The sequence below is a fragment of the Heterodontus francisci genome, chromosome 7 (assembly GCF_036365525.1).
Source record: "Heterodontus francisci isolate sHetFra1 chromosome 7, sHetFra1.hap1, whole genome shotgun sequence".
Taxonomy (NCBI): domain Eukaryota; kingdom Metazoa; phylum Chordata; class Chondrichthyes; order Heterodontiformes; family Heterodontidae; genus Heterodontus; species Heterodontus francisci.
This window is the reverse complement of record NC_090377.1, coordinates 39160365-39175432: the sequence shown is the minus strand read 5'-3', so window position 1 is coordinate 39175432 and position 15068 is coordinate 39160365. Positions and strand designations below refer to the sequence as shown.

Genomic DNA, 15068 nt, shown 5'->3' with positions numbered 1-15068 from the left:
AAATAGGAGAATAGCACAGATGAATGTGTGGCTTAAGAGTTGGTGCAGGAGGGAGTGTTTTAGATTCCTGGACCACTGGGACTGTTTCTGGGGAAGGTGGGACCTGTACATGTGGGTCTACATCTGAACCAGAGGGGGACTAACATCCTTGCTGGCAGGTTTGCTGGTGCTGTTGGGAGGAGTTTAAACTAATTTGGCAGGGGGAGGGGACGCAGACTCCTAGCAGAATAGGGACACAGCTAAACACAGGAAAGCAAACAAGTCAGAGGGAATACAGCGGAAGTAAGTTTCAAGGGAGTAAGATCAGGATGGATGGCCTCTACTTTAATTCCAGGAGTATTACAGGTAAAACAGATGAGTTAAGGGCAAGGATTGACATGTGGAATTGTGATATAGTAGCCATCACGGAGACATGCTTGTGGGAGGGGCAGGATTGGCAGCTCAATATCATGGGATATAGAATCTTCAGGCAAGACAGAGGAGGGGGTAAAAGAGGAGGGGGCATTGCAATATTCGTTCAGGAGTCAATTACTGCAGTAAGGAGAGATGATATCTTGGAGGGGGCATCAAATGAAGCTTTATGGGTAGAGTTTAGGAATAAAAAAGGGACAGCCACATTGCTAGGTGTTTATTATAGACCCCCAGAAAGTCAGCGGGAAATTGAGGAGCAAATATGTGTGCAATTCACAGAGGTGTGTAAAAATAATAATAGGGTAATTATATTTGGTGATTTCAACTTTCCCAACATTAATTAGGATAGTCATCGTGTTAAGGGCTTAGATGGAGTGGAGTTCTTAAACTGTATACAGGAGAACTTTTTAGCTCAATATGTAGAGGATCCAACAAGGGAGGGTGCAGTGCTGCACCTAATTCTGGGGAATGAAGACGGACAGGTGGTTGATGTGTTGGTGGGGGAGTATTTTGGTGATAGTGACCACAGCATGGTACAATTTAAGCTTGTTATGGAGAAAGAAATAGACAAGTTGCAAAAAAAGGTTTTGGATTGGGGGAGAGCGAATTTTAATAAAATAAGGCAGGAGCTGGCCAAGGTAGACTGGAAAGAGTTACTTGTTGGGAAATCTACAGAAGAGCAGTGGGGGGAATTCAAAAAGGAGGGTACAGGCCCAACATGTTCCCTCTAGGGTAATAGGTAGGAGCAACAAGCCCAGAGAACCTTGGATGACCAGAAACATTCAGGGTACGATGAGAAGGAAAAGAGAGGCTTTTAGCAAATACAAGGAGAGCAAATCAACGGAAGCATTAGTGGAGTACAGAAAATGTAGGATGGAGCTCAAGAAAGCAATTAGGAGAGCAAAGAGGGGATATGAGAAAGCTCTGGCTAGTAAAAGTAGGGAAAATCCCAAGATATTTGATAAGTATATCAATGGGAAGAGGATAACCAGGGAAAGAGTAGGACCCATTAGGGACCAAGGGGGAAATCTGTGGGTGGAGTCAGAGGACGTTGGTAGGGTGTTGAACGAACACTTCACATCTGTCTTCACCCAAAAGAATGAGGATGTAGATATGGAACTCAGAGAGACTGTGAGGTTCTTGAGCAAATTGTCATAGGGAGTGACAAGGGATTGGAGGTTTTGGCAGGCTTCAAAGTGGACAAATCTCCAGGTCCGGACGATTTGTGTCCCAGGATGCTGTGGGAGGCGAGGGTGGAGATTGCAGGGGCTCTACAAGGGCATTTATTGTCTATCCCTAATTGCCCTTGAGAAGGTGGTGGTGAGCTGCCTTCTTGAACTGCTGCAATCCTTGTGGGTAGGTGCACCCACAGTGCTGTTAGGAAGGAAGTTCCAGGATTTTGACCCAGCGACAGTGAAGGAACGGCGATATAGTTCCAAGTCAGGATGGTGTGTGACTTGGAGGGGAACTTGCAGGTGGTGGTGTTCCCATGCATTTGCTGCCCTTGTCCTTCTAGGTGGTACAGGTCACGGGTTTGGAAGGTGCTGTCTAAGGAGCCTTGGTCGTTGCTGCAGTGCATCTTGTAGATGGTACACACTGCTGCCACTGTGCGTTGGTGGTGGAGGAAGTGAATGTTTGTAGATGGGGTGCCAATCATGCGGGCTGCTTTGTCCTGGATGGTGTCGAGCTTCTTGAGTGTTATTGGAGCTGCACCCATCCAGGCAAGTGGAAAGTATTCCATCACACTCCTGACTTGTGCCTTGTAAATGGTGGACAGGCTTTGGGGAGTCAGGAGGTGAGTTACTCGCCACTGGATTCCTAGCCTCTGAACTGCTCTTGTCGCCACAGTATTTATATGGATACTCCAGTTCAGTTTCTGGTCAATGGTGCCCCTAGGTTGTTGATAGTGGGGGATTCAGCAATGGTAATGCCATTGAATGTCAAGGGGAGATGGTTAGATTCTCTCATGCTGGCGATGGTTATTGCCTGGCTCTTGTGTGGCACTTGCCACTTATCAGCCCAAGCCTGGATATTGTCCAAGTCTTGCTGCATTTCAACACGGATTGCTTCAGTATCTGAGGAGTCACGAATGGTGCTGAACATTGTGCAATCATCAGCGAACATCCCCACTTCTGACCTTATGATTGAAGGAAGGTCATTGATGAAGCAGCTGAAGATGGTTGGGCTTAGGACACTACCCTAAGGAACTCCTGCAGTGACGTCCTGGAGCTCAGATGATTGACCTCCAACAACCACAACCATCTTCCTTTGCGCTAGGTATGACTCCAGCCAGTGGAGGGTTTTCCCCCTGATTCCCATTGACCTCAGTTTTGCTCGGGCTCCTTGATGCCATACTCGGTCAAATGCTGTCTTGATGTCAAGGGCAGTCACTCTCACCTCACTTCTTGAGTTCAGCCCTTTTGTCCATGTTTGAACCAAGGCTGTAATGAGGTCAGGAGCTGAGTGACCCTGGCAGAACCCAAACTTAGCGTCACTGAGCAGGTTATTGCTAAACAGGTGCTGCTTGATGACACTGTTGATGACACCTTCCATCGCTTTACTGATGATTGAGAGTAGGCTGATGGGGTGGTAGTTGGCTGGTTTGGACCTGTCCTGCTTTTTGTGCACAGGACATACCTAGACAATTTTCCACATTGCCGGGTAGATGCCAGCATTGTAGCTGTACTGGAACAGCTTGGCTAGGGGTGCAACAAGTTCTGGAGCACAGGTCTTCAGTACTATTGCCGGAATATTGTCAGGTCCCATAGCCTTTGCAGTATCCAGTGCCTTCAGTCATTTCTTGATATCACACGGAGTGAATTGAATTGGCTGAAGTCTGGCATCTGTGATGCTGGGAACTTCAGGAAGAGGCAGAGATGGATCATCAACTCGGCATTCCTGGCTGAAGATTGTTGCAAATGCTTTAGCCTTATCTTTCGCACTGATGTGCTGGGCTCCCCCATCATTGAGGATGGGGATATTTGTGGAGCCACGTTCTCCAGTTAGTTGTTTGTATGTCCACCACCATTCACGGCTGGATGTGGCAGGACTGCAGAGCTGAGTCCCAAGAGACCCCTATTGATATGCAGCAGTCAACCAGTTTGGCACTACTGCTACACAGCTATTTGATTAGGTTTATAAGATCAGACAACAATTGTGAAGGAATCCGGCCATGAGGGGTTATAAGGTTACAAGAATTGTTTTCCTATGAATGAGGGATTAAAAGAATTTTTAAAAGGTTTCATCTTCCTGAAAGTAATATAAATGCCTCTTGAGTTAAGATGCTTGCCTCATCTTAGAACCATAAAAGGCAGCTTCTGGTGAGAGGAATTTGCTCCAATGTCATGAACCTTACCACACAGAAAAACATTGGTAACATAGTTTTGCAAACTGTCACAAAAGCTGCCAGTGTAGTGTTTGATAAGATGGTTTTATGCTGATAGCCCTAACCTACAGTCAACTGTATTTTTGACAAAGCTGACCAAACTCAAAAGCTGGATTATAATCTTGAAACACAGTTAGATGACTGATGAAAAAATGACCATCACGAAGCTTGTAGATTGGCCTTCTTAGAAATGAAAGTCCTAGAAATTACTCGTTATGCAATCTTTCTTAGGAATCAAAGAGGATGGACTTTACTGAGAAATTAACAGTTATACAGCCATATTTGGGAAATAAAGGGGATGAACTTACTTAAAGTTGAGTTAACACCCCCGTACAGAAGAAATTAGTTATACAACTTGAAAAATGGTATAAATATTGGAAGCAGACATTGGAATTTTACATTTGTTTGACTCACTCAGTAAAGATATGACTATTGGAGTGAGATGGTGATCATTCTCCCCTTAACTGGGACAGAGGTATCTCACTAACTCTGTAGTCTTCTACTTGGGGATTTTAGGTAAATGATACTGATGGATATTCTACTTATATATTCTCTACTAGAAACAAGATTGTACTTTCTGTCTTTTCCTAGAACTATTAATGTCTCACCAACTGTGAATTGCATGTTTGGTTCTTTCATAAACTTTTATATAATTTAGAATTTATATTGTCTCACAAAGTCTTCTGTTTCACTAACTCATGAACCCCGTCTCCGTACATTCTTTGGCAGGGAGGTACATTACTGAGGTGAGATTCCCAACCCTCATATACTTGTTAAAAGGCTATCTGGAGGGTGGTAATATTTTCAGCTGGTTCCTTTCATTTAGGAACTTGAATTTGATTGAGTTTTTTGAGGAGGTGACCAAGAGGATTGACAGGGCAGGGCGATGGACGTTGTCTACATGGATTTTAGCAAAGCCTTTGACAAGGTCCCACATGGTAGGCTGGTCCGGAAGGTTCGAACACATGGGATCCAGGGTGAGCTAGCAAATTGGATACAAAATTGGCTCGGGGATAGGAGGCAGAGGGTGGTAGTGGAGGGTTGTTTTTCAGATTGGAGGCCGGTGACCAGTGGTCTGCCGTAGGGATCGGTGCTGGGCCCTCTGTTGTTTGTCATATATATTCATGACTTGGATATGAATGTAGGGGCATGATTAGTAAGTTTGCAGATGACACCAAAATTGGTGGTTGAGTGGACAGTGAAGAAGGTTGTCCAAGTTTACAACAGGATATAGATCAACTGGGAAAGTGAGCAAGGGAGTGGCAAATGGAATTTAACGCAGACAAGTGTGAAGTGATGCATTTTGGGAAGTTAAACCAGGGCAGGACATATACAGTGAATGGCAGGGCCCTGGGGAATGTTGTTGAGCAGAGGGACCTTGGGGTGCAAGTACATAGTTCCCTGAAAGTGGCAACACAGGTAGACAGGGTGGTGAAGAAGGCGTATGCATGCTTGCCTTCATTGGCCGAGGCATTGAGTATAAGAGTTGGGACGTCATGTTACAGTTGTACATAACGTTGGTTAGGCTGAATTTGGAGTACTGTGTGCAGTTCTGGTTGCCGGATTACAGAAAAGATGTGAATAAGCTGGAGAGGGTGCAGAAAAGATTCACAAGGAAGTTGCCTGGTTTGGAGGGCTTGAGTTATAAAGAGAGATTGGATAGGCTGGGTCTGTTTTCCCTGGAGCGAAGGAGGCTGAGAGGGGACATGATAGAGGTATATAAAATTATGAGAGGCATAGATAGGGTAGATAGCCAGAGTCTGTTTCCCATGGTAGGGGTGACTAAAACTAGCGGGCATAAATTTAAGGTGAGAGGGAGGAGGTTTAAAGGGGATCAAATGGGTAAATTTGGGTATCTGGAAGGAGCTGCCAGAGGAGGTGGTGGAGGCAGTAACAGTAGCAACATTTAAGAGGCATCTGGACAGGTACTTGAATGAGAAAGGCATAGAGGGATATGGAATTAATGCAGGCAGGTGGAATTAGTATAGATAGGCATTATGGTCGGCATGGACGCGATGGGCTGAAGGGCCTGTTTCTATGCTATACAACTCTATGAGCGAGAGTTAGATCAGTCCTTCAGACCCATTCATTGTCTTTATGATATGTCTTTCTCAACCGTAAGTTGAGAGTGATCATCTGAGACGTATGCCTGATCCAGAATAGCCCCAACAAGGGGCTAGGATTATAATCCACTACAATACAATATTAAAGGACAGCACAGTGATCCGTAGGTCTTGCTCACACACGCACACGCGCGCGCACGCACACGCACACACACGCACGCACGGCTGGATTCTACTGGGCCCTCGACATTGGGCTCTGTGATCTCGCCCAATCTTTCCGGCGGCAGGAAGGCTCCGTGGCGGCCCCCTGTCGCTAGGTGACGGGACCACAATTTCAATATTCAAATCAGTAAAATCAATACATTTAAATATACTTACCCTCAATCTTATGGGCCCACTGCAATCTTCAGTGCGGCGGCCGGCACTCCCGCGCCTTCAATTCCCCATTTGGGGAAAGCCGGCGTGACACTGGTGGGGACGGAGAAGGAATTAAGATTTTCAGGGTGGTGGGGAGGGGGGGGTGGGTAGTTGTGATGGAGTCAAATAAATGTAATATGTGCAGGAAATGGTGAGAAGGGGTGAACTTTAAACTTTGTGCCGTCTCGGGGGGGAGCGGTGGAAGTCAGATTTAAAAGGTGTTTTCGGGGGTTGTGGGGGTGGGGTGCAAATAGTTAATGCAATTGTTATTGGGGGAGGGTGGGAAAGGGGCGTTAGAATTTTATGTGATAAGTTCTCGGGGGCTGTATCTTATTTATATCAAATTTAAATTTGCCAGCAGGGCTGGCAGCCCTTTAAAAATGGCACCAGTGCCTGCGCACAGGCAGCTGATGCCAATGCCGGAATCGGACAGCCTGCCTGCTCCACCTGATTGGGGGGGTGGTGGGCCACCCCAACTATTTAAATAAGGCATTTGCTCGGGAGACTGCAGCGACTCGGCGGCGTGTGGGTCGCCATTCTTTTAGCCGCCCCCAAGAATGGTGGCTGGCTCTTAAAATACAGCCCATGCACACACACAAATAATGGCCTGCACTAATATTATAGTGATACTGTGGCTCAGTTGGTAGCACGCTTGCCTCAGAATCACAAAGTTCCAAGTTCAAGTCCCACCCCAGGGCTTGAGTACAAAATTTAAGGCTGATGTTCCAGTCCAGTAGTGAGGGAGCACTGCACTGTTGGAGGTGCTGCCTTTCAGATGAGATGTTAAACTGAGGGCCCTGTTTGCTTGTTCGGGTGGATGTAAAATATCCCAGGGCACTATTTCAAAGAAGAGCTGGGGAGTTTGTCCTAGCCAATATTTATCCTTCAATCAACATCAGAAAAACAGATTATCTGGTCATTACCACATTGCTGTTTTCTGTGTGCAAATTGGATACTGTGTTTCCTGCATTAGAACAGTGACTAAACTTCAAAAAGTGCTTCATTGGCTGTAAAGCACTTTGAGACATCCGGTGGTTGTGAAAGGCACTATATAAATGCAAGTCTTTCTGCTCTTTTCTTTCACCAAAATTGCGTGTTTAGAAAGTAGGGCAGACTTTTGGCTTCATTGCCTGGATGGCAAACTGGTGAATTGGAGAACAGAACCCACTCAAATTTTGTTCCATTGCTCAGGCAGTGAAGTTGAAAATGTATCCTGATGTTTTTGGGAAGGTCTGCAAGTTGCTTTCATGAATTTGCATGAATGGAAGCTTTTTGGGTCATTGTGTATTATGTAGAAATGAAAGCAGTTGATGGTATATTAGTGAAGGGAAAGGGGGAATTGTGGACTTTTAATGCAGTCGGCAAATTTAGAGGTTCTGAGGTATTCTGGATAAGAATTTCATGAATATCTCTGTAGCCAGTAATGGGTAGTCATCTGCATCTTGTTCAGGCTGCTGCTGTGCCTCAGGCTGATCCCCCGATACCTATGACACCCTTTGCTCTCAACACAAACTTGTGCAGCAGGCTGCACAGAATGACAATCCTCAGAATCCTAGCTAGACTATTGCAGGACATCTCCAGATCACTCTCGACAGCTGAAGTTTGCCTTCAAGATGCAACTGATGTGCCTAATCAATTGTGGGTGCATGGACCTTATTATTAGAATGCTCAACCATGGCTGCAGAAGAAAGTCTTGATCGCCTAGGAGCTATCCTTTTATGGTCAAAATGTGGTGATATGTTGGACTGCTTTAGCAACTTCTACTTTTTCTCCTATTCTTCTTCTAAAGGAAAGATACAGTGAGAACCCCTGGTTCTCTGTTAGAGAGAGGTGTCAGTGGGGACCGGGATGGGGTGGCAGCTGGTGGTGTAAATAATGAGAAACCTGCAGCAAATCTCACAATAGCAGTCGGAAGTAGCAGGAAAAATAAAAATAAATGCTCCAAATTAGGGTTTCTACAAATCCTACCAATCCTAATATTGGCCTCCCTGTGGTGCAGCAACACTAATAGGTGCACAAATAATTAGGCACACAAATTATATCATTTTTGTAGATGAACAGGAGACAAAAAAAACCTGCTCCTACCATCTTCACAGGTCAGGCCATTGTATCCCCGGGGACACTCACACACATCTGGTTTGATGCATTTTCCTCCATTTTTGCAGTCAGGCCGACAGATCGCTAATAAAGACCAGCGAACATAAGATTACTGTTTGCATCAATAAAATATTCTGCAGTCAAATAGTCCTAGACAATAACATTGCAAAGTTATGAATTTCAAATTAGGACACTTTTTACATGTCCTTTTTAAGCAGAGCTCCTACCTATGTGACAGTTATACCCAGTGTAGCCAGGCTTGCAACGACATGTATTGGGAGCCGCACATTCCATATTCTTTCCACATGGGTACCTGCATATAGCTAATAGATATCATAGTTGTTAGTTGGGCCCATCAACTTTTTTAATGTCAAGCATGATTGATACCCCTGTAACACCAGTCTGAATGGTCAGAGATAGCAGGTGGCATGATGAAGGAATGCAGCCAGCTATGACACAGCAGGATTTTCTGGTGAGGAAATACAAGCACAGTCCTGGCAAGGAATAAATGGATAGGGGTAAGGTAAGGGGGAGGGGATGACATTGAGGTGCATATTGTATGCTGGGATGGACTGGAGAGCATGGTGGACAGAGATTTCGGTGTAGATGGGGAGGAGTGGGGTTCATCGTCACTACACTGCGATTGGCAATGACATAATCCATTCTATATTAATTCTAAACTATTTTTAAAATGTCAATGATTTCATGACTCAGTAGTGTGCATATACAAACAACAACTTGTGCTTCTCATGCTCTGAGAGACATCTCACAGCAGTTTACAAGCTGGTGGCTGCTTAGCAAAAAGGAATAGAGGAAAATGAAGTGTTGGGATGGCAAAAGCATGCTTGATGATAAAAGCATTAAGGAGGCATTTGAAAATTGTGAGGGCAGTGAGAAGGCTGAGCTGCTGAGGAACGAAATTCCAGAGTGGCTGAGGGAGAAACTACCAATGATGGAGCTGAGTAAAGCGCGAATAAGAAATCTGCTAGTATTAAAGAAGCAAGAGTGTTCGTGCAGGGGCTTACAGCTGAAGAAGATCTCTGAGGAAGTCTCGGACAAGGTCATGTAGGGTGAACACTATTTCTACAGCTTCTGAACCACTTTCGCAGTATAAGTATGGATTTTACATGATAAAACTAGTTGTACAGAAGGCTATATTTCCAACACAGTTGTGAACGATATGAACTCCCTCTGATAGATCACAGTGAATTGCAGTCAGTGTATTTACCTTTACATATTATACCATCACCAGTGTATCCAAAAGGACATCGCCCACATTTAAAACTTCCAAACTGTGTGGGCTCACAGGGGACTCCATTAAAGCAAGGCATATCAGCACACGTGATCTTTTTCTCAGTAGGAACCAACTCATTGCTGATGCGGGTGATGGAAATGGCTTGAGATGCTGTCACAGCTCGCAGTGCAGAAGCAGCAGGTCTCCAAAACATGGTTGTCTTTTGTACAGCCTTGGGTTGAACAGCAACCTGAGATATGGTTCCAGAGCTTAGGGCAGCAGTACCTGTGATAGCAGTGGCAATGTCCTGTGATGAAGTAGTAATGGAAGAAGATAAGCTCAAAGTCGTGTATGGCTTATCTGTCTTGGGAGCGGAAGGTGGTTTGGCTTTAGTAACTGCTTTTTCCATTGTCACTCTGCCAGCCACAGGAGCATGGCCAGGAGTAGTTTTCTGGCTCATTGCCTGCAGCCTAACTGGCCCATTGCTTGGTCTCATAGTGGGAAACCAGTGTTGACGAAATCTTGAAACTAAAGAAACAGAGACAAAAAATGTCATGATTATACTGCAACATCTTCCAAATCATCATAGTTAATGTTTCACCCTTTGAGAAGGCAAGAGATTAGTTTATCTTCACAATACAGTATTTTTAATGTTAAAATTGAAAATTTAAAAGGACCATCAACACCATGTTGGCAATTGTCGGAATCTCTTAGAGATGCTAGCATGGTCATTTGTGGAAAGGTGTTAAAATGTTTACTGTATTGGACTGCACTGTATGAAAATACTGTATTGTGAAGATAAACCTGAAGATTTAACCCTGGGGTATCCAAGCAATAACCTGTGCACAATGTCTGATTCATGAGCCCTGGTTAATCAGACCTGAAGGTTTTATATTCTGATTCTGGTTTCCCTGCTTTGGGCCTGATGGTACAAATAGGCTTGTGCTCAATGCTGCTATCTCATTGGTGGAAAAAAATCTAAATTCATCTATGATTTGGCTTTGATGTGAAATTAATTCTAAAACATTAATTTTTAATTAATAATGTCACAGTGAAGGTCAGTAGGATAGTCTTCTGATTGCCTTCATGGTATTTATCGATGTTGTAAACAAATTGGATATTCCGCTACACCTATTGCAGATGAACTGTTGGTTAGTGTTTAAAGAAGGAACAGATTTGCACTTTTATAGCATCCTTCACAACCTCAAGACATCCCGAAACATCCAACAGCCAATGAAGTACATTTGAAGTGTAGTCACTGTTTCAATATCGGAAATGTGGCAGCTAATTTGCACACAGCAATGAGATAAATAACCAGATAATCGGTTTTAGTGTTTCTGGATAAATATTGGCCTGGACACTGGGGAGTACTTCTCTGCTCTTATTTGAATAGTGCCATAAGATCTTCTATCTGAGAGGGCAGAGAGGGCCATGGCTTAATGTCTCATCTGATAGTGCAACACTCCCTCAGTACCACACAGAAGTATCAGCACATAGATAAGAATGCTCCTCTGGCAGTTCACACACCTCCAAAAAAAGGAATCAATAAAGGTTAGTGAAGAGTGAGGAAAAAAATCTGTCTTTTACTTGTAAAGAACATTAATGATAAATTCATGCAACATTCCATACTGCATAGTCAAATGAAAACATATTATTTTACTAAGGCCAGGCCTAGAGCTAATGGCCAGGATTTGCTGCTTCTGTGTTCCATTATTTTTTTGTCCATTAAAATGAATGGGAAGGGAGATTGGTGGTGGGCCAGGGCAGAAGTGGAAATTCCTGAATGAGATGAAGACTTTGAATTATTATTACTTTAAAAATGAGCAGTATGGAGGAGTTTTCTTCTTAGTTTGGTGGTGTAAGATCATTGGGTGGGTACATTGCAGTGAGGCAGCAGAATTGTGTGGAGGTTTATGGGAGCTACATGACTTTCAGCCACTATTCCAGACACTGCAAGTTCCACAACAGAATCAGCCAGCTGGGCATGGCAGAGCAGCAGTGTTGATGAGGCTTAGACACACCAGAAAAGTTGCAAATGAGGTGTACCACCTCACAATAAAACCTCCAGTGACGGATAACCATCTGCCAGTGGCAGTGAAGTTCACCGCTTACTTCAAAGTTTATGTTACAGGACTCTTGGAGCCATGTCACAAGATAGGCATATTCTTTATTTGACTTCTGGACATATGGGTCCTATATTTCCAAAGGGATTGCCCCCCTCTCTCACTATAACTTTTCCCTCTGCAAAACAAAAGATACTGCAAAAAATGGCAAAAATGAATTAACTTCATTGTGTTTTGTAGTGCATCTGATGTACATCTTTCATGTGTTTTGTTGCCTTTTTGCCCCTTGTGTATTGGAACATAATTGAGTGGCCCCGGCTAATACCTTGGTGCCTTGGGGACATGGGCTTAAATCCCACCATGGCAGCTGGTGGAATTTAAATTCAATTAATTAATAAAAATTCAATTAATTAAAAATCTGGCATTGAAATCTAGTCTTAGTAATAGTGCCATGAAATTATCAATTGTTGCAAAAACCATCTGGTTCACTGATGTCCTTTAGGGAAGGAAATCTGCTGTCCTTACCTGGTCTGGCCTACATGTGACTCCAAACCCACAGCAATGTGGTTGACTCTTAACTGCCCTCTGAAATGGCCTAGCAAGCCACTCAGTTCAAAGGCAATTAGGGATGGGCAGCAAATGCTGGCTTGCCAGCGACGCTCACATCCCATAAAAGAATTTAAAAAACCTGTCTTCCTTTCCTTAGGTGAGGCAGTAGCACTGGGGACAACTTTATATCGAACTGATGAGCTGTGGGCAATAAAATATGGTCACTGTCTGTTTCTGTTCTTAACCCTGATGGAACTGCATTAATACCATGATTGCGCTTCTCTAGCACTGTTGTGAACACACTGCTTTCAGAGCCAGCAATTAATATCACTACCGCAGGGGTACAAGATGGAGCTAAATTGCCACTGGCATGACTGCTAACTGGATGTTACTTACTACTCAAAATTTGCCATTGCAAGAGGATATCTCTCATGATGCCCACTGATCTGCCTGAACATGCAACAGTGGATAACTGTGAAGTCTTTCAATCCTTCCTTCATGGCTGCTTGTAATCATTCACAAGCAACTTGACAAATTGAAAGCAGCAATGAGTTTGGACCCCCTAGTCACAGCAGCAGTGGAAACATTCGCGATACATGCTCCTTACACTGCTTATGGCTTGCAAAGCTGAAGTCTCCACTACAAAGATCACTAATATAGTCATTTGTTCATTGGCCGACAATTGTTGCTCCATGAAACCAGTCATATGGGAGACAGCAATGAATATCTGATGCTGAACTCATCACAGTAGCCAGGCCATCTTTCACTGTACTGTTACGACCAGGTGAGAACGAGGTCTAGGGTTCCCTTTCAGCCTTCACCTGGTCTTACTGTAACAGGTTTTATTTTAAACACACCGTGTTTTTAGCTCCTCCTTGGTGAATCCTTTTTCATCGCTTTCCAATTATAAGGTAAAGAAACAAGCAGACTCCTCCAGTTCTCTGCTGTTCCCTTGTCTTTCCAGCCACCTTGTCCTGCAGGAGAGAGGGCAGAATGTCATTGATAGTGTTGCACCATGTTTGGTTGATGTGCCTGCCATAGCTGAATAACTGGAGGTATGTGAAGGGAGCGAGAGTTGGGTGTGAGGCTGGCATCATTGGCAGGTGTGTGATGGTGAGGTGAAGTACGTGAATGTTAGGTGTGAGTCCTGAGTGCCAGGAAGTGCTACTGGGTGAGCGATGGGGGTGTGGTGCATTGAACAGTGTGAGAGGTTGATAATGTAGCGGGTATGCAATGTCATGTGAGGATGCATTCACTGACCTTGATCACCTGCATGAGGTCACTAAACCTCTTCTGACAGCACTGCCAGGTCCCGGATCCAGGCTCTGGGTGTTCACTTCCCTGGCTACCTGCTCCAATTCCTTTCAGAGGGTTTGCCTTGAAGGTCTCCTGACCCCTCCATAGAAACATCTCCTCCATGGCTACGGCCTCTAGTGCTGCCTTATGAACCGTGGAGCCCTCTCACTGCTCCACTGTCCATTTTCTCCATTTGCAGCAGCGACAGTCAGCAGCAGTGTCCTTTGATTCACTGCAGCGTTCCTTTAAAAGGGACAGACTGCCTTTAAGAGCTGGAGGCTAGTTGGAACACATGCTAGCCTTGCACACTGTTAGGCTTCCTGATGAGTATGCAGCCAGCCAGCAGCACGAGTCGCACTGGGCTGCAAGAAGAAATCATAGAAAAAAGGGGGAAGTACAAAGTTTGCGTGCTGCCTGCTTCAGTCGAAACAGATACGGCAGTGAGCAAGTTGTGACCACTGCACCTAAAAACACACCTTATCAAACTATTTCCCATGTGAGTATACAAACACATTTATTGATTTGGGTATTTTATGGTAAATTTTCAACTTGTGCACTTCCAGTGCAGAACATTACCAGCTGGAACTGGATAGCAGGAAAGTGTGCACACAACCCATAATTTTCTATCCAGTAATTATGGGCTGCACATGCACAATTTCCTGATGGACATTTCTGACAGGCAAAGATTTGCAGCATAAATGTAATTTTTACCCTTGTGCAGTGCGTAGGGACACAATTATAGTAACAGCTTCAGACAGGAGAAGATCTTCAGTCCATCTAGCCCACCTAGCCACTGTATTCCCTTGGTGCATTCCTAATAATCCTGAACCGCATTTCTTGTCAGGAATCTGTCCAGTTCTGCATAATATTATTCAAATAATAATAGAATGCAAGAGTGATATGATTCACCATCGGGAATTCTGCACACCTTTTCAAACTCCATCGTCCTAGTGTCTTCTAAAATCTTCCTCACAAATATATCAAACATTGCTCCCTGATGTGTAGTGAGTTGGTTCATGTCACAAGTACTACCTGTTCCACACTGTGGGTGGAATCTTATGAGACCTGCGGAGGTGGGACCGGGAGGGAAATCAAAAAGGTCACCATGTTCCTGCCTCCGGGTGATCTTGCTGGAAGTGGGTGAGCAACGGAAGTGGCTAACTGCCCAGCAATGGTGGGTAGTCTATTAGTGCCAATTAACTGGCCACGGTGTCAGATTGGGGATGCTGCCGGGATCTTATCGGCAGTGGACAGGCCCCACGCTGCGGTTGAAGCCTGGCAGGTTCTTGGAGGCGGACCCCCAATGGCATGCTGGACAGACCAGCGGGGCCTTCTTTATTTATCTCCACCCCCTCTGGAGTTGCTTCTGCCATAGGGCTACAGCTGCGGCCGCTGGCCATCCTATGGAGGGGGTTCCCCTCCACAATAATGGCCTGGCAGTTGTGGCCACAAATAATTTTAATAATTTCTTAAATCTTCCAATAGTGCCTCCATCTTGAGGTGCCCTTGCGTTCACCTGCCTGCTGCAGCAGTGCCCACCTCTCCTGGTGGAG

At 44.7% G+C, this 15068-nt stretch overlaps 1 protein-coding gene across 2 annotated transcripts in view; it reads right to left on the bottom strand.

Moving 5' to 3' along the window:
- The window catches only part of si:ch211-246m6.5 (von Willebrand factor D and EGF domain-containing protein), a 297063-nt gene that overhangs the window by 31673 nt on the left and 250322 nt on the right, over positions 1-15068 (bottom strand). For both annotated transcript variants that reach the window (XM_068035012.1, XM_068035013.1), the window contains exons 21-23: positions 9602-10135; positions 8601-8696; positions 8362-8457 (exon numbers count right to left, since the gene is read on the bottom strand). In XM_068035012.1, coding sequence (XP_067891113.1) covers positions 8362-8457; positions 8601-8696; positions 9602-10135 — 726 coding nt within the window. The remainder of the gene's footprint in view (positions 1-8361; positions 8458-8600; positions 8697-9601; positions 10136-15068) is intronic.